At 38.4% G+C, this 22325-nt stretch overlaps 1 protein-coding gene across 5 annotated transcripts in view; it reads left to right on the top strand.

The window, feature by feature from the left end:
- ACOT9 (acyl-CoA thioesterase 9) overlaps positions 1 to 20441 on the top strand; it is a 21449-nt gene extending 1008 nt beyond the window's left edge. Inside the window, exons 2-16 of one of the 5 annotated variants that reach the window (XM_062603677.1) lie at positions 559 to 650; positions 2940 to 2966; positions 5932 to 5977; positions 9598 to 9768; positions 9849 to 9886; positions 11682 to 11765; positions 12306 to 12409; positions 13479 to 13552; positions 15658 to 15725; positions 16672 to 16783; positions 17912 to 18002; positions 18496 to 18581; positions 19443 to 19530; positions 19717 to 19867; positions 20112 to 20441. In XM_062603677.1, coding sequence (XP_062459661.1) covers positions 559 to 650; positions 2940 to 2966; positions 5932 to 5977; positions 9598 to 9768; positions 9849 to 9886; positions 11682 to 11765; positions 12306 to 12409; positions 13479 to 13552; positions 15658 to 15725; positions 16672 to 16783; positions 17912 to 18002; positions 18496 to 18581; positions 19443 to 19530; positions 19717 to 19867; positions 20112 to 20170 — 1291 coding nt within the window. In that variant the 3' untranslated portion in view covers positions 20171 to 20441. Of the gene's footprint in view, positions 1 to 558; positions 651 to 2939; positions 2967 to 4361; positions 4525 to 5931; positions 5978 to 7087; positions 7110 to 9597; positions 9769 to 9848; positions 9887 to 11681; positions 11766 to 12305; positions 12410 to 13478; positions 13553 to 15657; positions 15726 to 16671; positions 16784 to 17911; positions 18003 to 18495; positions 18582 to 19442; positions 19531 to 19716; positions 19868 to 20111 lie in introns of those variants that run through there. The other 4 variants (XM_062603678.1, XM_062603679.1, XM_062603681.1 and 1 more) reach the window with 4 other exon arrangements.
- The last annotated feature ends 1884 nt before the right edge of the window (positions 20442 to 22325 follow it).

The following is a 22325-nucleotide window of genomic DNA, read 5'->3' as shown; positions in this document are numbered from 1 at the left end:
GTTGGGTGGATTACATTCTCTGAAGGGTTCTCATGGTTGTCCCTTCTTGCTGAACAGCTAAGAGGATTGTATCCTGCACATTAGGCTTGTTCTGAGTTGCAGCAGTAGTAAGCCAGGGAGGAGAAGACCAGGCTTAGCTGAATGTGACTGTGTGGTAGGCCTTGTGATATCCTTCTTCGGCTTTTCCACCTTCCACTGTTATGGACACCTGCCAAGTGCAGGACAGGTTTATGGTTAGGGTCATGGATGATTTCCCAGATGCACATGGACCTGCCTACAGGATAGAAGATGCTGTTTGTCCCAGGACATCTGAGTCAGTGAAAAGACCAGTTACTGCCAGTGAATCATTCTTCCTTCCTATTTTCAGATGAGGACAGGTATCAGTTGAAATTTCAGCTGGCTTGGAACTGTTGTACTGATTGTGTATGGTTCTAAAAATCAGGATTAAAAATTAAGAGTGTGGTTTCTAAAGTAATCAGCACTGTTCCAAAAATAAATCCTAAACTACTTCCATGGCATTAGTTTTAATGACAGTAAATTCTTCTGTTCTGCCTGTAGGTTGTGGATGATGAGGAAGCTTCCTTCTCTTCTGGCTCGGACACTCACTTCTGGGACCACTGGCTCCCCAGAGCTTCCTGACATGAATGAAGGTAAGGTAATTGACTGTACTTTGGAAGACGTGGCAGTATTTCTGTGTGTGTTTGGAGGTTAATGGCAACAAATATGCACACTCATTAAAGTTACAGACATGGAGGCTCATCTGGTTCTTTAGTATTGGCAGAACATGTGATTCTTCTTCTGGAGGGACAACTGCTTCTCAAGTTGGCTCTGCACAGAAAGGAAACGTAGTACAGAAAGGTACTGTGACCACTGGAGAGAATCGTAGAACCATAGAATGGTTTGGGTTGGAAGGGACCTTAAAGATCATCCAGTTCCAACCTCCCTGCCATGGGTAGGGACACCGTCTACTAGACCAGGTTGCTCAAATCCTCATCCAATCTTATCGCGGAAGGAATAAAATGAAATGTCAGAGTAAAGAATATTGCTATTTTCTAACTGACATTCATTACCATAAATGAAGCCATAATCAAAGGGTTTAAGTGCAACATGGGTCATGAGTCCTGAATTAGCAAAGTCTGGGGAGCAGAAAAAAAAGTTAATGGCCTTTTAAACCTGTCCTTGATCTTTTTTGAATTTATAGTATCACTTTTTTGCTACCCTTTTTTTTTTTCATAGCTAGAACCCAGGAATATAAAATGACCAACAGATGAAGGAACAAAGTGGGAATAATGTTTTACAGAACTTTTAGTGTGTTAATATCACTAATTTTGTAAACTTAGAGAAATCTTTTAATCAGATCAGCAGCATTGCCTTGTGAAAATGCTCTTGTCAATGGAGCTCTGTGTTGAAGGATTGTTTTGGCACTCTAATTGTAGTAATAAGCCGTAATGTGCCTGTTGCAGAAGTTTTAAAAAAAGTTTTCTTGCATTCTAATCCCAGGTACTGAGAAAAGGGGAGGAGGAAAAGGGCTGTTGCCAGGTGCAAATAATTCCTTCATGGACAAGGGGTAATGGGTTAAAACTTAAACAGGGGAAGTTTAGGTTGGATATAAGAAGGAAATTCTCTCTTGTTAGGGTGGTGACGCACTGGAATAGGTTGCCCAGGGAGGTTGTGAATGCTCCATCCCTGGCAGTGTTCAAGACCAGGTTGGATGAGGCCTTGGGTGATATGATTTAGCATAAGGTGTCCCTGCCCATGGCAGGGGGGTTGGAACTAGATGATCTTAAGGTCCTTTTCAACCCTAATGATTCTATGATTCTATATAAGGAAGAAGTTCTTTACTGTGAGGGTGGTGAGGCACTGGAATGCGTTGCCCAAGGAAGTTGAGAATGCTCCATCCCTGGCAGTGTTCAAGGTCAGGTTGAACAGAGATTTGGGTGACACGGTTTAGTGTGAGGCGTCCCTGCCCATGGCAGGGGGGTTGGAACTAGATGATCTTAAGGTCCTTTCCAACCCTAACTATTCTATGATTCTATGACTTGAATTTCTGCTTGTCTCTGAGATCTTCTTGCCCATTTTGTTGCCTAAATAGAAATCGCAGGTTATCCAGTACAAGAGAAAATGAGGGTTATTCATTGTTAGTGAATTTCTTTTCATGCTAGTTAATAAATGCTAATTTGGAAAATGAAAGGAAAGAAGCATGGATACAGAATATTGCATTCTTGCAAATATTACCCTGCTCTCTAAGTGGTAATGATGCCACCTAGAAGGTGAGTGGAAACAGTGAAGCTGTGAAGCCATGCTGGCCTTCCTCTGGTTTTCAAGGAATACTAATATTTTGTGGACTGTATAACTGTAAATATTTGAGATTCTCTTCTAAAATTATAACAAATAATGTTATACAAACTTTCACTGATATGTAAACTAGTTTGTTTTCACAAAACACCAAATATTTACTAGCTTTTCATATGCTTCCTCACAACTTTGGGTCTCAGTTGTGAATATCCCCACTTCTTCCATGATTCTCCCAAAGGCTACATGAAGCAGGACTTTGGAAGTTTTCTTAAAGACAACTCATCCCATGTTTTGAAAAATCTTCCAGATACTCTTTCCAAAGTTAATAGTGTTTGTCAATAGCACATGGTAACACTGAGTTTGAAAAACTGATTGGAATTACACTGCAAGCAGATACTACACAGAGCCAGTAAACAAAGTAACCACAAAACTGGCTTTGAAGGAAAGGATGAACTCAGTTGAAAACATGAAGATACTGAGTGTAAATCAGGCAAAGACAGGTTGCCTACAGTTGCTTACTGAAATTGCAGGACACATGCTTAAATGGAACTCAAGCAGGTAGAATGATCAGGTAACTCCTTACTAGATGTAGTTTGCGTTGTTTCTTTTAATTGATAATCTAACCTGTGTTTTCCACTCCACAGGACACTTACCCCTTCATGTGAATAATGGTGTGTTGTGGTAATCTGTACATATTAAAATATTCGCTATAACACTAAACTAAACAGCTACTGTTTTTCATTACTTGAGCATTAATGAAAAATGAAATGCTATTACTCTTGTCTATTGACTTGCTTAAAGCCTCTTCGCCTTCAGTGAATGGCTCTGTGTCAGTGTTGTCCTAGATCTCTCTCAGCACATTGTGTTTCTGGTGGTGTGCTGGATAACGTGTTTCTTAGAGGCTTGTGGGATACAAAATCTCTTATACAGCAACTCCTGAAGTACTTAGCTTCAGGTTAGACATTTGAATCTGCATCTTTCAGTAAGTTAGGACCAACCTCTATAGTGGTGGTAAAATACATGACAGTGGTCTACCTGAACCTGAATACAGCCTGGGGTAACACCAGCAGAAGAGGACATGAATCTCACTGGCAGAGATGAATGCAGTGATCTTGTCCAGCTGCCCTTGTGTCCTTCTTCACATCATAGTGCAAATATACTCAGGCCCTCCTGCTCTGGCATTAATGATCCACTGATCGTAGTTTAGGAGATACTGTGAAATGCACAACAATAGAGAAGCCCCATTTGGTGCAATTGTTTTGCACTTTTAAGACATTTGCCAAATAAGAAAAGGGAAAGAGTTTATGGACGTCTGTGCTTAATAACTTACTTGAATTTCTGTTGCAAGAGCAATGTAGTCTTCCCCAGGGGAAGGGAAGAGAGAAACTATGTACTTATGAACCTGTAAAATGGACTAAATTTAGCTTCACAACATTTTAGGAACATTTTTATGCTTTATCCCTTTTATTGTTTAAATAAACAGTATGTGGTCTCAGCCTGGCAAATGTTCACTTGTATGCCTAAAATTGAAATCAGAAGTATTAAATTGGACTAACAATGTATATACATGTTTACAGGTTTGGACCAGAGTTTTTTTTCAGAGTTTTCTACTGTTTAGAGTTGAAAAGGAAGATGAACTTGGTTTAAACAAAGAGAAGGTGCTGTTTATTCCCCCTCCATCCCAGCACAGTCTGTGCACTATCGGAAAATTGAATTTTTGTGTTCTAGAAGCTGTAAAAGTGTTTCTACTAACACTATGTAGATCCAATGCATGCTATGGCAGCTTCACAAGTGGAGTGTGAGTAACAGAAAAGTAGTACCTACTCTGTTAACAAGCCGTCTGTTTCTTAAGAAAAAAGAATCTGACCTTGCCCCCTTAAAAAAAATAAAATAAAATTAACTCTTAAGATTTGAAATCAGTTTCTTTCATAATTTTTGTTTTCCTTAGAATTGTAGTGGAACTCTTCTAATTTCAAAATACTTTTTTTAGCCAAATTTCCTAAAGAAATGAGGTCTAAGCAATCTGTTTTGTCTTTGTCTATCTCCTTGTCACCCTCTTGTTCCAGAACCTGTTGTTTCTTGATGTCAGCCAAAATAGATGAGAAACAAATCTTGAAGAGAAATGTGTTTCCACAATCTTTGTGAAAACTGTCTTTGAATCAGAGGTTCATTAGGGTGCCAGAGCTAGTGTTTGGGTCAGCCATGGACTGTGGTGTTTGCTGGCAGCTGGTGAGCTACTGGGATCTCTCTGCTGACTGGCTGGTATTCAGCCCCTTGCATATCTCTGGGCTAACCATAGCTCATGCTAGTGCTTGTCTAGGGGGCAGGCAAAATAGAATTAGGCTGGGAGTGCAGGAACGGGAGCTGAAGGTGTTGCAGGGGAAGCGGCAAAAGGGAGGTAAGGGGTGTTGCAGTGGTGGTGGTGTGGGGGATTTGGGATTGGAAAGCAGCAGAAAAGTGACTGTGTGGAGGAGTGGGGACACGGCAGAGCTGGTCTGGCTGAGAGGGGTATGTGATTTAAATACTGATGAAATCAAACTCTGCTTGTTCCAGGGTTCACAGGATAGCTTGCTGATCACTGCGAATACACTGACTAGGCATTTAGCTTGAAAAGTGCCAAACCTGGTGGTACCTAATAACCTGCAAGTATAAAGGACTAGCTTGTAATGCAGCAGCCCTCTTTCTGTTTCATTGAAATTTGTTGGTTTTTTTTTTTTTTTTGGTAGCCCTTCTAGATGTGTCCCTATTTTGTCCCAATATTTTAACCCCTTTGTATAAAAGTCTTTGTAAATAAGCAAGGATTCCCAACTATACATTCTCAGCTTCTGTTCTGAGCTTGGGAATTATTGCTGCTTGTTTTCAGGTGTTTCCAAATAGCGTACATTTACCTGCCTAATCGTGATGAAGCAGTTAGATAGAGTTGATGGGATGTTAGCACACTTAATAACCTCATCCAAGGAAAGAGTAGAGAAACTGCATATGCAGATTATTCTTGAAGTTTATGAAATACTTGTGCAGAACTGGCATCAACTCTAAGTGCAAATACTGCCGGAATTAATTTTATAGACCTGTCTTCAGTGTCTTAACAACGTGTTCTTTGAGACTGATAAAGATTTAGTCTGTGAAACCCTGCTGGCAAGAGCCAGTCTGATGCCATTACCTGCCTTCATGAGTGGGATTATTTAAAAAATACTCTCCTCAGTCGAAGTCTCCCAGCTGCACTGTTCCTGTTTATGTTCTTTTATGGCTTTCTGATTTGTGTTATCTCCAGTTTTGTTTGTGTTTAGGCTGAAATATTTTCACATCAAAATTCCTTAACCTGATCCTGATCTGCTGTGTCTTTCAACTGCTAATTAGCACTGCAGGTGTTTGATTGCATTAGCAAATACTCTTTGTTGGCTAAACAAAATAAGCTACAGAATCATGTTACTCAATCCATTATTGTGACATGCCTACTAACAGCAGCAGAGAATTTGGCCAGACTTTTGTTTCTGGAATGCTATTTGCATGAATTTACTTAATTTTCCTGTTCTGGGATGAGGATGGTGCCTCTTAGCACCAGGCAGCCTCAACCTCATGTTCATCACTTGCAGAGCTAAGCTTGATTTGCTTTTGATTTATTTTTTTTTTTTTCAGTGCGAAGCAGATTGAGGGAAATAGTGGGAGCATCTACCAACTGGAGGTACAGTGTGCATTAAATGTATTTTACTTTATTTGTGAAACCCAGGTAGAGCTCAGGGCTGTGGTAGTGGAAGTTAACATGTTAGCTTGCTGACTGGGGAAGAAAGGAGATGCAGCTAAAAAGTAATGCAAGCAAGGTTTCTGAATTGTCGCTTTGAGGATCACAAGGTCTGTACCACCAAAGGAACAAAATAAGTGACCTTGATGCTTAAAAGATTCTCCCATCAGCTTTGAATCCAATGAAGGTGTAAGAGCTCTGGAGTCTGGCTGGAAATGTTACACTGCTGTTGGTTGCTCTTGAGTTATTTGTTGGTGTCTTACCAACATGGTGGTGGATTTATACTGCACTGGATTCAGAGGCAGCTGAGCTGGCTCAGTGTGAAGCAGGCTGCATCGTTAATGGACTGGCAGCACTTATGTCACTTTGGAAAATTGTCAGCTTGGGATTGGGGTCTCCTTAGTCAGGAGCATCTTGGGCATTTCTTTTCTCTGCTGTACTTTAATATTAATTTACATATAATTTAAATAATTGATGATTTGGCTTTATTCAGGTTACTTTCCTTCCCCTCCATCATGTTGAATAAGCCAGAGTTGACTGTAATCCTCCACTGTTATCAGTTCTTAAAATCAGTATAGCCTAAGGGAATTATGTATTGTAGTTTGGTTGTTGCCGTATTCTTTGTATTTATTGTTAATTTTCTTATGGCTGCGTTTGCTGAGTTCTTCTTTCACACTTTGTACACTGATAGGGAAATGAAGAGATGCTTTCCTGAGTGGAGTGTTTGATGTGTCTAGGCCTTCTGACTAGGTTTATCTAGACAGGATTATAGTCACACTAAAGAAAAGGTTTGAATCTGAAAAGCTGGTTTTTGCTTACTAAGACTGCTACCTAAGCATAATAGGGCTTGAAATTTTCATTAAGTCAGCTGAAAAGGGCACTTAAAAGAACCATTCCTGCAGCCCACAATGGGTGGGAAGGAGCCCTGCTATATGGAAATACCACCTGAGGATCAAGACTTTAGAGGCTCTGGAAAAATCTGATCTTCTATCCATTTCTTTTTCCCTACGGCTCCAGCCCTGGGAGGAGAGTAGATTGAAGCCAGGATCACTACAGCAGTGCTTTTCTTAGATAGGTCTGTCTCTTGTGGTGTATAAATTACAGCAGAAATGGTTTGTGGAGTACTGTATGTAACTACTATGAAGAAGTAAAGCTGGGGAGCCCATGGCTGGGAGTGCTTGGGAATGACAGGGTTAATATGGGAGGTCTGAAGGACATGGATCATGTTGCCTTTGAGATCATACTTTTAAAATGAAGTGACAAAGAGTTGATATGTGTGGAGACTGAACAGCCACTGCTTTAGTTAAGTCAGGCCGAAGAATGATTAAAGAGGACAAACTAAGAACAGCTTGATAGGTAGGGGTCCCTAAATGTGAGGCAGGGAAGGACTGATGTGCATGCAACTGGTCTACTGGGAGAGAGGAGAGATACATGTTGGAGGAATGCTTTTGGCTGTTATTTTTGCTAAAAGGAAACTTTGGTTTATGATTTCTCTTGTAACGGCTGGTAACATTTTGTATCAGAAAGAAATATTTTGGGTATGTATTTATTCTGGTTTTGAACTTAAATTGTAATTAAAATTATTAATCTGCTCATTGCTAATTACAGTCTAGATACAGTTGTGTCCATTTCAGAAATAAATAGCATAATTTCTCAGAATGTTTAGGGCAGGCATTAGTTAATATTTAGATGAACTATTGTTACTATATGACTGGTGCTGCAGTGTGTAACAGTATTTATCTGTTGAAAAATGTTATTGCCTTGAGACCAATACTTCTGTATATTGAAGAGCACATTCTGAAGCTGAAGTCAAGAAGAGTTCTGGTGCTGACCTCAGAGGAGCCAGGATGGGACTGGTGAAAACAAAACATAGTTAAATTTTTATTGTTTGGTCTCTATATGCTTGTAGACAAATTTCTGGTTTACTGTCTGATTAAGATTTACTTTCTGATATAATTTCTCTGAAACCTTTCACTGAAAGACCTTGGAAACAAATATTTTAAAAAGCATAAAGGTGCATCATCTTGGACATTGCATCTTTTCTTAGTCATCTAGTATATTCTGTTTCTATGCAGTGGCACACCTTCAAACATTAACCCCCTGGAGGAGGTTGTTATCTTTCTATTTTCTCTGAACTCTGTAGTACTTTTGTTGTTTAGATGTGGTAAACCATGTTTCATGTTTAAAACAAACAAATTTCTGCTGGACTTTTACCCTCTTTGATCATGGATTATTCGTATTTCCTCCCAAATTCTTAAACAGGAAAGAGGGAATATAAATATGTTGCAGGATGACGGCTTTATACTTCTCTTCCAAAAATAAGGCTCAAAGCAGAAAAGTCTTAATCTTAAGTGGCTAATGCCCAGAATTTATCCAAAGTCAAAGTTGAAGACATATTTAATTTTTGGTGAAAAGGTTCTTTTTGTTGTTTTCTTTATTTTTCTATTTTTTAAATTGGTTTTGTAAAACACAATGGCACTCAGGTCTCAGCAATGCAGCATGCACAACTGAATGAATAGCACATTTCCACAAGTTTAAAATCAAGTTTGGTTACATAGTGTTTTATGCCTTCTCTTGCTCTGTGAAATGAATTCATAGTTTTCCATACCTTTTGGCTTTATACTGGAACTGTTGCATGTTTAACCCTTAAGACACTTAATGCTTTGTTGTTGATTCTAGGAATTGTACGAAATACTTGCTTTTTTTTAGTCAGGTTGCACTTTTAAAGGGAGAAACATTTGGAGGAACAGGTAAGAGAAAATGTTGGGCAGGGTAATTGTAAGATGCCTGTGCAAGGAACCAACTGGGTAGATTGTAAAGAAGTGACAGCAAGTTGTCCTTTACTCCCTTGTGGGAGTTACAACCCCTCTGACTTGGTGCTGGAAAAGCAGCTCTGAAGGGATAGTGCTCCTTTTCCTTTATTATTTATTTCTATAACCTTCCTATGTGGTTGTAAGGTGACTATGGGTAGGAATAGAGAGGGGAAATAGATTAATTTCCCCTTTCCTTTAGCTTGCCGATCAAGTGTATGCTGTATGAACTGATGCTGTAAAGGGAGAGCTCACCTGTGGATGATAGCAAGTCTTATCAGATTAGTTCCTTTTGTTGTTAGTGCTAACCAACACTATACATGCTTTACTTTTTGGGAAAGATTATAAATTGGCAGTCCTTCAAAAATTGTGGCTGTAGGAAGAGTTGTGATATGGTAGCTATGGAAGACATGAATGTACACAAAACCTCATAGGTTTATGCCTGATTTGTTCTTTTCAAGGGGAACCATTTTGGTAGCATTCGGAATTAGAAAATTTTTGTTCATCTCTTTAGCACAAAGTATGTGCTTGCCACTTGTGCACAAAAATACTTAAAAGTTTTCTGCAGTAGTCCTGCTTAGCCTATCTCATTAGGAGTATTTCACATTCTTTTCACGGCACACTCACTGTGTCTTGCTATTTTTACTACTGTTTTGTTTTCATTTTGATAATCTTCAATGTGACATCTTTTAGCTGTGGTTGCAGTTCTGTTGTCATGCTCCATTTTTTTTTTTTTTTTTTTTCCCTTACAAGGGATCATGTGCAAGCAATGCAAGAAAGAAAAGCTCTTCATACTTTACTGGCAAAACAGCAGGAGGATCTCCCTCCTAGGAGGATGAAGGATAGCTACTTGGAAGTTATTCTACCTCTAGGAAGTCAACCTGAAATAAGAGAAAAGTACCTGAATGTACACAACAGTGTAAGGTAACAAGGGAACCAGCATAGTGTTAATTTTTATTTACTATGTATGTAGGTATTTAATTGTCAAAACCTGTATCTTGCAGGTTTGGAAGGATACTTGAAGATCTTGACAGTTTAGGAGGTACGTATCTACGCCCTTGTAAAGAATGCAGAAGTAATGCAGAGAAAGTGAGTTTGTTCACTACTGTTTGGTATAGTATGACCTCAGGGAGGGAATCACATCAGTGTTTTTTCTCAAAAGAGAAGGAAAAAACCTGAAAGATACTGATGCTGAAGGAGAAGGAAGGATGACAAAGGACAGTAGCAAAATTGCTCAGCTTCACAGTCTTGCCTCTGCCAGTTCTGTAAAGGAGCAGCTCAGGAATAATTTACTAAGAAATGATCCTAGATTATGAATATGCATTGAGTGTTAAATCAGAAAATTTGCAAAGTGCGCTATTTCAAATTAAACCAAATTTTGCTCTTAAAAAAAGGAAACTCAAACCAACAAAACCAACACAAAACCTAACAGATGGTGAGGTGCAACTATTTCAGTCTTCCCTTTGGGGAGAAGATTATTATAATGTGGAAAGAACAGACTGTATCCATTGAGGAAAAATGGAAAACAGTCTATAGGTTCTTGGATTCTGTCTTCAAATTGATATTACGGGTAAAAGTTACTCAGTTGTTTCATGAGTTAGGGTTGGGTTTTTTTTTGTTTGTTTTTTTCCCCTCCATTTATTCATGGGCTTTAAAAGTTCAAGTTCTTTGACTTTTGTTTTAAGCTAAAACAAGTGGCAGGTTGTTAATGTAACTTGGAGATACTTTTCTCTTAAAATGTCACCAGGTGACTTCTTTCTTCATTGGAGTTCTCTAGCTGGTTGGGAGCATTTTGATTGAGGTTTTTTGACAAAGAATAAGTGCTTATTAAGAGGAATTTCTGAATGGAACAGGGATTTTTTTTTTTTTTTTTTTTTTTTTTGGGGCGGGGGCAGCAATGAAAGACTGTGAGTCAGGTGGACAAAACTGAGGAAGGCAGGGAAACAAGTTAATGTGTCACATACCTATTGAGGATAGACAAAACAACTAGATGATTGGTATTTCTTTCTGGGACAGGGAAGATGCTGGCTTCAGTACCTGTCTTGAATTAGAGAAGGAAACTTGAAACAATTTGTACTACCTTCTATTGGTAGATGAGATGAGCCTGGTTTTCATTCTGTGTCTTATTTCTTCTGGAAACCTGTGAAGTTCTGAGTTTTTTTTGTGTTGGAGCACAGAATGTCTGCCTTGTTTGTAGTCATACTGGGCTTCAGTCAGTTCTGCTGGGGTTATATTGTTTTAATGGTCACGAGTACTAGGAAAAAAACCAAACCATTTTGCAGCCTTGTATTACTCCAAGAAGTCTTTTTACTTGGATATGCTCTTATGAGCAGAGCTAATTAATTTAAATAGTGGTTCAGCTAGTAGTAATTACAGTGTGATAAATATGTCTGACTATGCTTTCATACCTGTAAGGCACAGTTTTATCTAATCTGCACCTCTTTAAAGGAATCTGTAGTTGAAAGTAAGTCTTCAGACAGCATGTATCCTTGGATAACCTGCATAAAATCAAAATAAAAGGTAGGAAGGATCTGAGACTGTGGGCTGCAGGGGTAGAGGGAAGAGATTATGTGGGATTGCATGTGGAGCGATGAGTTAAAGTGGTCAATTACATTTCTATTTGTAGCCAGTAAATATGCGTATAACTGAGACAGCTACTGAATCGTTTTTCTTTATAGCAATCTTGTGAGTTACACAAAATGTGGAAGTCATGTGCGCTCTGAAACATACTTTAGTTTGTGTTTTGCACGTACTTCTCATGCTTCACAAAGATGGCTTTGATCTGCTCCACTGAAGTTTTTTGTTAAAGAGCTGACTCATTTTTGGTCTCTCCACAGTTCTTATTTGCTACACTCACACCAAGCAGGAAATGCAGCCAAAGTCTCCTTTATCAATAGTTACAGCTCTGGTGGATAAAATCAGTAAGTGGCAATTTGGTCAGTAGGAATGTTTTCATTTGTTTGTCTTCCTCTTTCAGCAGCTACTGCTGTCCCTGGGTTGTTACTGAAGATACCTTCTTCACGCTCCTGTTTAGTTCACTTCATCTTGTTTTGTTGAAGGGGGAGCATTTCATGTTTCACATTTCCCTTCCTTTCAAATACAAATTTCATGAACATTTGCGTTTGGTTTCATTTTGACATGAGCTTCTTGGGTTCATTATTGAACAGTTTTTGTTCTGGTGGAGTTAGATCTCACTTGTGTCGCATGTTCTGCTGAACACTGCTGTGGGTCTGCCATTTGTGTGCGTACTTCCTTCTGTTCTGGCTTCTGTTCCTTCTCCTGTTCTCCTGTTCTGACAAGGCAGAAACTGCGGGCTGGCAGTGTGGTCCCTTGCAACAACTGTCTTTTCTGGGTTGACTTTGTATGTGTTGCCACTTGCAGAACACAAATGGTCTTAGAAAATCCAGTCTTTCTAATGTTACATGTTAGTGATCCAGCAGCCTCTAATGTTTGTGTTGTAGATTTGTGCAAGAGGATTATATATCCAGATTGTGACATCAGATTCACAGGCAATGTTTCTTGGGTTGGGAAGACCTCAATGGAAGTGAAGATGCACATGCTGCAGGTTAGTTCCTGTGACTTCTCTCCATCTCATCACAGGGATGAAACGCTTCGGAGGAGTTCTGGATGATATTAGCAATATGAATTACATTTTCTAGAATAACTGTCTTTAAAGGGCTTGAGGCAGTCCTGGTGTTTCAAGAATAAGATAACTTCAAGTAGTGTAGATGCAGCAAATTACTCTGTTGCTTACTTTTCTTTCAAGATGCATTTTTCTTAACCAGTGTTTTGTAATTAAACTGCGACACAGTACTCCTACAGGAAAAAAAAAATGTGACTGTGCTCTGCATGTTCTTAACTGATTTTCCCCCTGCTTTTGGCAAACTTTATTTTTTTATTTGGTATTCAGTTTCAGTATTAAATTGTATCTCTTGTGTCCATCTTATCTGCTGTGTAGCACAACTTTTGTAGTAAGTTATTAAATACTAAAGCATAGAAAATAAATGAAGGTGTAACAAGACTACACTGTGCAGGAAGCAAGAGGAATATTCATAATTAAATTAAAAAATTTCTATTGAATGCTTACTGTCAATTGATTAGTTAACTGAGATGTTAATTCCGTTATTTAATTATTTAGGGCAGCAAAGATATGCTATGACCACTTAAATTATGTTAGTGGCTATAATTCAGAGAAACAGGTAATTATTTTTTATTCAGTTGGTCTCCCTAAGTGGAGCCTTTGATATGGGCAGTAACATTTTACCTTTATTGTCTGAACTCCTCACAGTGCTGGCATTAGTGGCAATTTGTTATTGACAGAAAATGTTCTGGTGTTTCTCAGAATAAAGGGTCCTTTTACAATGCCTGCATTGATTTCCTCCCCACCCAGCTGAAAGTAGTAGTTAATAAGTATTCCCAGTGTAATATTTACATTGAAGTATTCCTGAAACTAGAGTTTTAATTTGCATTATTTATTTCTTTCTGACCTGTTGTGAGAGATCTTGGGTGGGATGACAGAATGGGAAAGTAAACAGCATTAACAGTGTGATGGCATAGTTGATGTCAACTGAATAGTTTGCTAAGCACATTTATAATTGTATTTTTAGAATATAATTGTTTCCTGTCTCTCTTAGCTACATGATGGTGATTACAGCCCTGTGTTAGATGCAACCTTTGTCATGGTGGCCCGGGATCCAGAGAATAAAGGGTAAGTTGTAGGAGAGGAAAACAGTTTTCAGATTCCTACTGTGGTGAAAATAGCAAACATGGCAGCTTGCTATGTGTGTGGCATGTAGCCACATATAAGGCATGTAGCATAGGTGACCAATCACATAGTTGATGTTTTCTGCTGGTAAGTGTTACTTTCCTGTGACAAGTTTTGGAGCACTGATTTAACAGGTGATACCAGGAATTGCTGTTAATCTTGGGATTGGACCCTTTTCTTAGGTTTTTTTTTTTCTGCATTTGAATGACTGGCCAGATAAACACAGAAATGAATGAGTCTGTTAGAAACCCACCTGCATTCTAAGAGTTGTTAGAATTAATTGCCGTCTTGCCATAAAACTGGAAAAGATTGAGTTTTGGTGGTTAAATAGTCTGAGTGAATAATGCCATTAATTCCCTAATAGATACGATAGGTTTCATCAGAATAATTCAGTCTAAAACTTACTTATCTAAGTGACATGGAACTAATAAATATTCACAGAACATAAAAAAAAAAAAACCAAACAACCCATAAGCCATTTTTTGGTTTTACTCATTCTGTAACTCCTCAGTCATTAAACTAATGGGCTGCTTAATTTTAGTTTTTGTTTGTCTCTAGCACCAGAAAAATCGGTTGCATTTCTTACCTCTTTCTTGTGTAGCCTGTAAAAGTGATAAATGATTTTCTAACTAGTTTTAATAATTGCCTGTATTTAATGAAAAAGGATATGTTTAATGAGGGGGAGTTAGCTTGACATAGTTATTTAGTCCTGATAATGTTAGAAGTACTTATTAGGTTGGTTTCATTCAGATTTGTAATATTTTCTTAGACCCTATTAACATACTGTACATTAAAATATCTATATATAATTATGCTTCTCATTTTAAGGACTTATTTTGCAAAAGAGTTACATCAAATCTGATGTAATTAGACACTAGCAGATTGACCTAGGACAAGCCTATATGAACTTGTGCAAATAGATACAAACTTTAGTTGCTGTTCTCAAGCCAGCTACGTTTTGGAAGCATTCTGTCCATATAAGGAAGATATTTATTCTACGTGAAGTAAAAACCTTTCAGAGAGGCACAGGGTATGTTAGGTTAGTTATAGTGCCATAAAAGCATGGATGTGTGGCTCTTGGGCTATAGCAAACGCTCATCTGTGCAGCTTGGGTCTTGAACAGGACAGCTGCTGTAGATGTGTCCTGAGCTGTGGAGAGAGTGCATGAGCTCTATCATGGAGAAGGAGCTGGTGTGTCTCTGAAATCCAGAGGTTTAGCAAACCAGGAAAGAGGAGTTTGTTCTAAGCTAAAACATCCTCTCTGCATGCCTCTGTCACCATCTCAAGTAAAGGCTTGGGGCAGAGTTGAATTGTTCAGCAGATATTTGTTTGTGTGTATGTATATATATATATTGTTCTGAGCATTTGTATTAATGTTGAAATAGAAAAATAATAATTAGAAATTATGGGGAAGAATGGCTCTTGAAAGTAAGTGTTTGCCTTTCCTTGTGACAATAAATAATGTTATGTAATTAGGTCAGAATAAACTTAGTTGTGCAGAAAAATAAACACACAAATTTGTGCTCAAGGCAGCCTCATATCTTCTTTGATAAGTGGTATATGTGGTAAACAGCTTTCAGCTGTTGATAAGACTGCCACGGGAACATGTAGATTGTAAAAACACTTGCTAGCTACAGCACTGTGTGCTTTCTGCTCCATGAGGAGTGGTACCATTCAAGTTTCATGTATTCGTTTTGGACTATCCTGGGTCATCACATCTTCATTTGCTGAATTTTTAAACAGCTTGAAAAATCTTCATTTTAATCCATGTGTACAGATTTAGCTCTTTAAGAAACGTCGATGCATCACCCTTTCTTAATTATGCTGTACAGTGGTTGGATCATTTAACTGCCTCTTGAGAGTTAAAGCTAATTTGGTATTCTGCTGGCAGCTGCACAATATGAAATAATCTATTTCTGTGATATAACCGCAGGTATCTCTTTTCATCTTGTACTGTGTATATAAGCAAAAATAGAAGACTGTTATAATGTTTTTAGAGGAAATATTATTGTAAAGTTTGTAACTAAACCAAAAATTCTTGTCCATAGGCCAGCATTTGTTAATCCACTAGTTCCTGAGAGCCCTGAGGAAGAAAAAATCTTCAATCAAGGGGAATGTATGTCAGATTTTCTGGTAGTATGCACATGTGCCTCAGGTTCAACTTAATAGCTAGAAGGAAATAAACTTCAGAAATGTTGCTACTTAGAAATGCTCCTAATTTGTTCAAAACTATGTTTTGTTCTGTCTCATATGTCAGTAGTGTAAGAGAGGTTAAAAGCCTGCTATCACCAGTCTTGGTAACTCTTTGGCTAAACTGACACAGAAGGGCACTCCTTATGTGCTCTGCACCCCAAGTAGAGTTCTCAGTTTCTAGGATGCTCTTTCCACTTCAGATCTGAGCGCAGCACAGGCTTTCCTAATGCTCTGGCTGATTGATTGCCCCCATGGTGGGCCTGCTGGGTTCATCACAGCTTCCTGCCTGTCGAGTTCCTTGTTCTTTTTGGAAAGAAATTCAGAAAAAGAAAGGGGGGGGAACCAGGGAAGGACTGTGTATCTCCATCTTATTTTGTTTCAAGCTGGAATATTAAAGCAGAGAATTAGAGAAACATTAAAGTCTGAATGAACTGAACAGAAGATCTAAAATTTCAACCCTTGTGGCCTATGGTAGTAAGGTGTGTCATAAATTTGCATTCTTGTACCATTGGCAAAACCTGAAGAAGGTTGGTTGTTCTGTAAGGTTTCTTCTTTGATATGTTTTTTTATACTTTGAGGGGAATATTGAAGTTTTCTGTAGGAGCCATGGGTGGGTAGCAGTTATGTATAAAAGGTCTTCATCACATTGGTGAGGAAACAGTGAAGTTCTACCTTATTTTTCTTTGATACAGTCAATTCTAAAAGCCAGATTTCTGTTTGAATCTATGGGACTGTGGAGTTACAGCTTTTAGCTTCTGGGGGAAAAAGAGAAAAGGAAAGAGACGGCTGATTCCGTGTTAAAATGTTCAGAGCAAGTCAAATGTTTTTTTTTCTTTGAACTGTAATATGTTTCTTTAAAAAATGTTTAGTGAACAAACTGAAGAGGATTGATTTCAGCACCGCTTCCTTACTGAAAATGGCGCCCACTGCAGAAGAAAGAAACATTATTCATGACATATTCCTTAATACGTTGGACACAAGGCAAGAAGGGGAGGGGTGGAGTAGAACTGAAGTCTTTTGGAAAAGTCATGTGCCTTTTAAGTGGGTGCTTGTAAGAGGGTAGTCTGGAATAAAAGCATGCATTTTGTTTTCCCATTTCACCATTTAAATTCTGTGGCAGTTTATTTGAAACACAGGTACAAATTTTAATGTGCATCTCTTGAAAGAGTCTTCTGTTGTTAGTGTTAGCTGTGCCAAGATGATGAAAAGTGACACTATAAGCACAAAATGCTTCTGAGCCAGTTGTTGGGAATAATCTTGAGGAAAAGTGTTAGTGATGCTTAACCAAATAAGGGAAGGGAATGGTTTTGCAGCTGTGTGACTTGCGCAGTCTGAGAGTTTTCTGCCCTGATATCTAGAGAAAAACCTGTCAGGGTAGGAATTGGCCATATTTTGATCAGGTAACCTTGCCGTGTGTTTTAAATGTAATACATGAAAGCAGTATTTGGGGGAGACTGTTGTTGATGTACTTCTCTTATATTTGAGCTTTGTGGGAAATCATCCAGTGCCAGTGGTGATAGAACAATGCCTAAGGGCATTAATGCAGTGGTGTATTTGTGGATAATTTGTTATTTCTTTAACTTATTACACAGTTGTTATTTTCAAAGCTGTTTACCAAAGTGAAACATGCTTTCCCCTAAAATTAGCAGATGTATTTTGTACACATTCTGTCTGGATTTGAAAACCTCAAACTGTCTACATGTTTGATGTTTAATTACTGTTAGCTCATTGTGTGCTTTTAAGTCCTGTTATGACTTAGAAAACAGTAAGACTTTCTCTGACAGGCTTTGTGGTTGTGATTCATCTTTCATGTACGTTTCTTGAGCTTGTTCATTCACATAAGCTTGAGCATTAACAGAAGTTTTTGAAAGATCAGGAGCATAGGCTTATTGCAGTAAAAATCAAAGTATCACTTTAGATAAGGCTTCAAGGTCAGTTGGAACAGCTTTTAGTGAAGGAATTTATACTTTTTTGGGGGGGTCCTTTTTTATTGTTTTATTGGTCTTTTTTTTCCTTTTCCTCAGTGTGTGTCTGCATTTGCTATTTGTGCATTTTTCACTTGCTGAATTCTCCTAATGTGGGCTATAAAATTTATTATCTCTTCCAAAGGACAGTAAGTTTCCGGAGTCGTAAATTACCACCCAATTCAGTGTGGATGGAAGATACAAAGCTAAAAGGGCTACAGATTTGCCATCCTCAGGTATTTTGAAAAATAAATTACAGAAGCAATTACTTATGAATTGTCTTGTAAGATTAACCAATCCATTATTTTGTTTCAGTTCTGCAGTCCTTGCAATGTATTTAGATCTCAGTTTCTTTTGTCATTTTTCTGTTACCTATATTGGTTACCACTGCAAAATAGATTTTTAATTACCTTGTTTTCTTACCAGACTACTCATTTTATGTAAAGAGAGTCCTTCTCAAAGTGTTAAGGTTGGGCTTCTGATTACTGCACAATTCTGAGGTTTTATGTTGTCAAATGAGTCAAATGATGTCAGAGTCAGCTTCTATTAAGTAAAGTTGCCTCAGCTATTTTGACTTTTATATATGTATTTCAGTAGTGCTTTTTCTATATTCAGGTATTGGGAGTTCTGTTAAATACTGTGAACTGAAGTGAAGACTTCAACATGATGCTTTGGAAATAATGTAAGTAATATAGCAGTTTGGTTTTTTTTTTTTGTTTCCACCTATAGGAACGAAACATCTTCAATAGGATCTTTGGAGGTTTTCTCATGAGAAAGGCGTTTGAACTTGGATGGGCAATTGCTTGCAGCTATGGGTGAGTTGTAGACCTTCAATATTTATATAATCCAGAGCACTGTGCACATACACATAGATTGGGAAGCCAAACTAACCAGCCTAATGACAATCTGAGTAGAAAAGTAGGTGTCTAGTAGAATTTTGCACTGTTAGTGCACAGCACTGCTTTATCTAGAGAGTCTCTTGTATTTACAGAGTTTTGCATCTTGCTTCTTGTTAAGCATCACATGTCAAGTTAGAAAATACATCCTTTTTCTGTTTTCTTTTATCTTACCAAGCCATTGAGATTGACTTTTGAAGATACGTTTTCTTTCTAACCATATAAAATAGACATTTTGCCAAATAAGTATATCTTCTCATTCCGTACAAAAGCAAAATAGTTTCTGAGCTTCTTCTAGTAGCTTCTTGTGCTTAGAAAGTGTGACTGAGGTCATCAGCCAGCAAAGGTCTATTCATAAGTTTAATGGGAGTATGTCTAGCCTGATGCAAAGAGAAGTGCTTCATGTCAGTGCTTGGAAAACTGTTGGCAGTGATGGCACGAAGATTGCCTAGCAAGTATAAGTTATAAGATAGAATAATGATTCAATAACATGTTATAGAATCATAGAATAGTTATGGTTGGAAAGGACCTTAAGATCATCAAGTTCCAACCCCCCTGCCATGTCCTTAGAGAATGTGTGCTTTTATTGGTGTGAGAGTTTGCCTCCAGTTATTTTTGTCGTGGGTGATAACATAATTCTGTAGCACTTCCTGTGGCCTGCCTTTAGGAAAGGTATATGCTGTAGTAAGCCTTCATTCAAAAGCTGATGAGGAAATATTTTTAAATTTCTCCAAACACCCTCATTAGTCTTGAGAAGAAATTTCTCTTTTTCTTGCTCAGGGGTTCCAGACCTTTTATTGTATCTGTTGATGACATCATGTTTCAGAGGCCAGTTGAGGTTGGATCCTTGTTACTGCTTTCTGGACAGGTAGGAGTCAATTTCTTTTTTAAAAGAGAAAAACTTATCTTTGCTGTAGTCGCTGTTAATCACTGATAATGAACAGTGCATTATGAGAGTGTGCACTTCGATTGTTAGACAGTGTAATGAAGTCTGTTACAGTGTGTCAATGCCAGTAATAAAGTAGGAACTACAAATCTTTTCTTAACTGTGCAGGTCTGTTACACAGAAAAAAACTACATCCAGGTTCGAGTACACACTGAGGTTTATGATGCAGACACCAGGGATCACCACACAACCAATATCTTCCATTTTACATTTATATCAGAAAATGAGGTTCCACGAGTTGTCCCCAAAACATACGGAGGCAAGTATGCAATTAGTGCTTTGTTGTCATAACTCTGTAGAAAAGATGACTTTCTGTTGGAACACTGGTCATTCTAATAACTGAACTAATGGCATTTGAATAATGTAACAGGGTTTCATGGCAAACCAAGTTTATTTTATGCTTTCATGACCATGTGGATTACTTCTTATCTTACCAATTATGAAGTTGCGCAGTACTGACACTAGGGTACTAATGTGGTTCTCTTTTCTCCACCTTATTTCAGAGTCCATGTTGTATTTAGATGGGAAGCGACACTTTGCTGCTGTGATGAAAGAAATCTGACAGGCACTGGATCAGCAGAATAGCAGCATGCTGTCTTGGAAAGAGTTGTCACCAGAGATGGCTAACAGACAGGTGCAAAAAATAAAACCAAATCCCCTCCAAACCAGAAACCACAAACCTGAACCCCACAACAGAAAACACCTTTTAAATGCTATTTATATATTTGCATATATTTGGATTTTTTTATTCTTTGCTACTAGGATTTGTTGAAATCTATTTTCACATGTTAATGCTAGGAAAAAAGCCTGAAAAAATACAGTACTAAGCTTCAGGTAGCTTCTTTTTGTCTGCTTTGAGTAATTGCATTATGACCTTTGCTGTCTTGTCACCATCTGCCTTCTTTCTCTTAGTAGCTCTCCTTTGTGCTTCCCTGATAAGGGATAGAAGTTTTATCAGAAAAAGGTGTGCAATAAGTAGATACACACAGATAAAAGCCATTTGACCTACATTCTTGTGTAAATTAGGTTTATTTTTTGCATTGGGCAGCAAGCATAAGCTCAGAAGTTCCTAGTGTGTGCTCAGTGTAAAGCAGGTGCTTTCCATTAGCTGGGATTTTACAAGGCTGTACAGCTCCTGTTTTGGATGTTTTCATGGTTCCCTTGGGAGAAAAATGGATTTTGTGATGGAATGAGGTGACCATATGGCCTCTTTGGCATTCTGTCTGTGTACAGCTAGCCCTTGCCAGCCTCTTCTAACTTTTTTTGTTGTATATAACTGTAAGTTCCTTATGAATTATTTCTCATGGTCTGTAGAGATGTGCTTGGTGAGGTTGGGTGGGACTGGGAAACAGCACTGTAGGGTAGAATGTTTTGGTTTGTTAGGGATTGGGAGCAGAAAAAGTAAAATGCTGCTCAAATGGCAATGGTTATGTTTAATGCTGGCATCAGGGGTCTGGCAAATCTGCACTGAGCAGCTCCCAAGTCAGCTGCTGAACGGAGAGAGGATTTTTATCCCACTGAGGATGCAGCTAGAGGAAAGCCCCCTTGGCTGGATTATTTTCTGGTTCCTTTGTAGACTGTAATGAAATATGAGTATTGCACAGCTTTAAAAATTGTCAAGTTTATCTGTGAAGCACAGAGTAATTCTCCGTCACAGAAGGGACACCATGGGGACATAACTATGGTATCTAAGTAACAGGGAGAAAGTACTTGGCACCAAAGTGTTTCTGATGTGGTGGAGAAAGTTTAAATAATCTCCAATATCAGGAGTAGCTAGGCTCAATGGTAGGTTAAATGGATGAAATATGACATCTTACAATACACAAGAACAGACTCTGGCTTCCCTGCTGGGTTTAAAATCTTGAAATCAGGAAGCAGTATGTAGAAGTTATGTGAATCAGCACAGATGCACAAAACAGGTTGATAAAGTAAAGCAACATGTTGAAATTTTTTTTTAGTTAGAAAGTTTGAGAAATTCACAGTTAAGATGAGCTTCCTTTGGAGCTAGGATAGCATGAAGGTCATGGCTCCTAACAGCTGATTGGTACTCCCGCAAGGAGGGTGAGTGTTGAAACAATCAGTGTGTTATACATCAGCCTTCCCTAACATTTGGCTGCCTTCAGAAGTTAGTTATCTTTCCAGGGGAGGCACAGGGGCATTGCCGGATCTGTATTGGATGCATTGAAGTGATAGCAAGCTCTTGGTTCCTTGCATGGAGTTCCTCTCTTCAGACACACTCCAGTGCTGATCCAGCTGTATGCTGTTACAGTCTTTTTATTACAGTTATAACAATGTAGATACATATTGTATTTTCTATTTTTATCCTTTAAAAAAACCTCTTGAAGCTGAATATGCTTAGCTGACCACACATATAAAGAACTGAGGCACTGAACTGAAACTCTGGAAGGCAGGAAGTGGAGGGATCTATGTCAGACTGTCTGAAGGATTACATCAACCCAGTGGTCCTACCTGGGTCACTTTTGTGTAACGCTTGTAGGTTAAGGGGGTACCAAGTTCTTCCTCTAATGCCTCTTCAGCTGTATATATCGTAATTTGTCAATTCAGCTTTGGGAAGGGATGAAAGAGGCAAAATATATGCAGTAGAGTAGGGAGCAAGAGTAGGAAGAAAATGAGTACCACAGATGAAGATGCTTAGAAAAATTAGTGTGTTTTCAGAGTTCATCATAACTTAAATGCATACCACTATCACAGTAGAT

Source organism: Pezoporus occidentalis, unplaced genomic scaffold (assembly GCF_034315485.1).
Source record: "Pezoporus occidentalis ecotype Australia unplaced genomic scaffold, CSIRO_AGI_Poc_V1 ctg81, whole genome shotgun sequence".
Taxonomy (NCBI): domain Eukaryota; kingdom Metazoa; phylum Chordata; class Aves; order Psittaciformes; family Psittacidae; genus Pezoporus; species Pezoporus occidentalis.
Note: the sequence above shows the minus strand (reverse complement) of the source record. Positions and strands in the feature narration are given on the sequence as shown.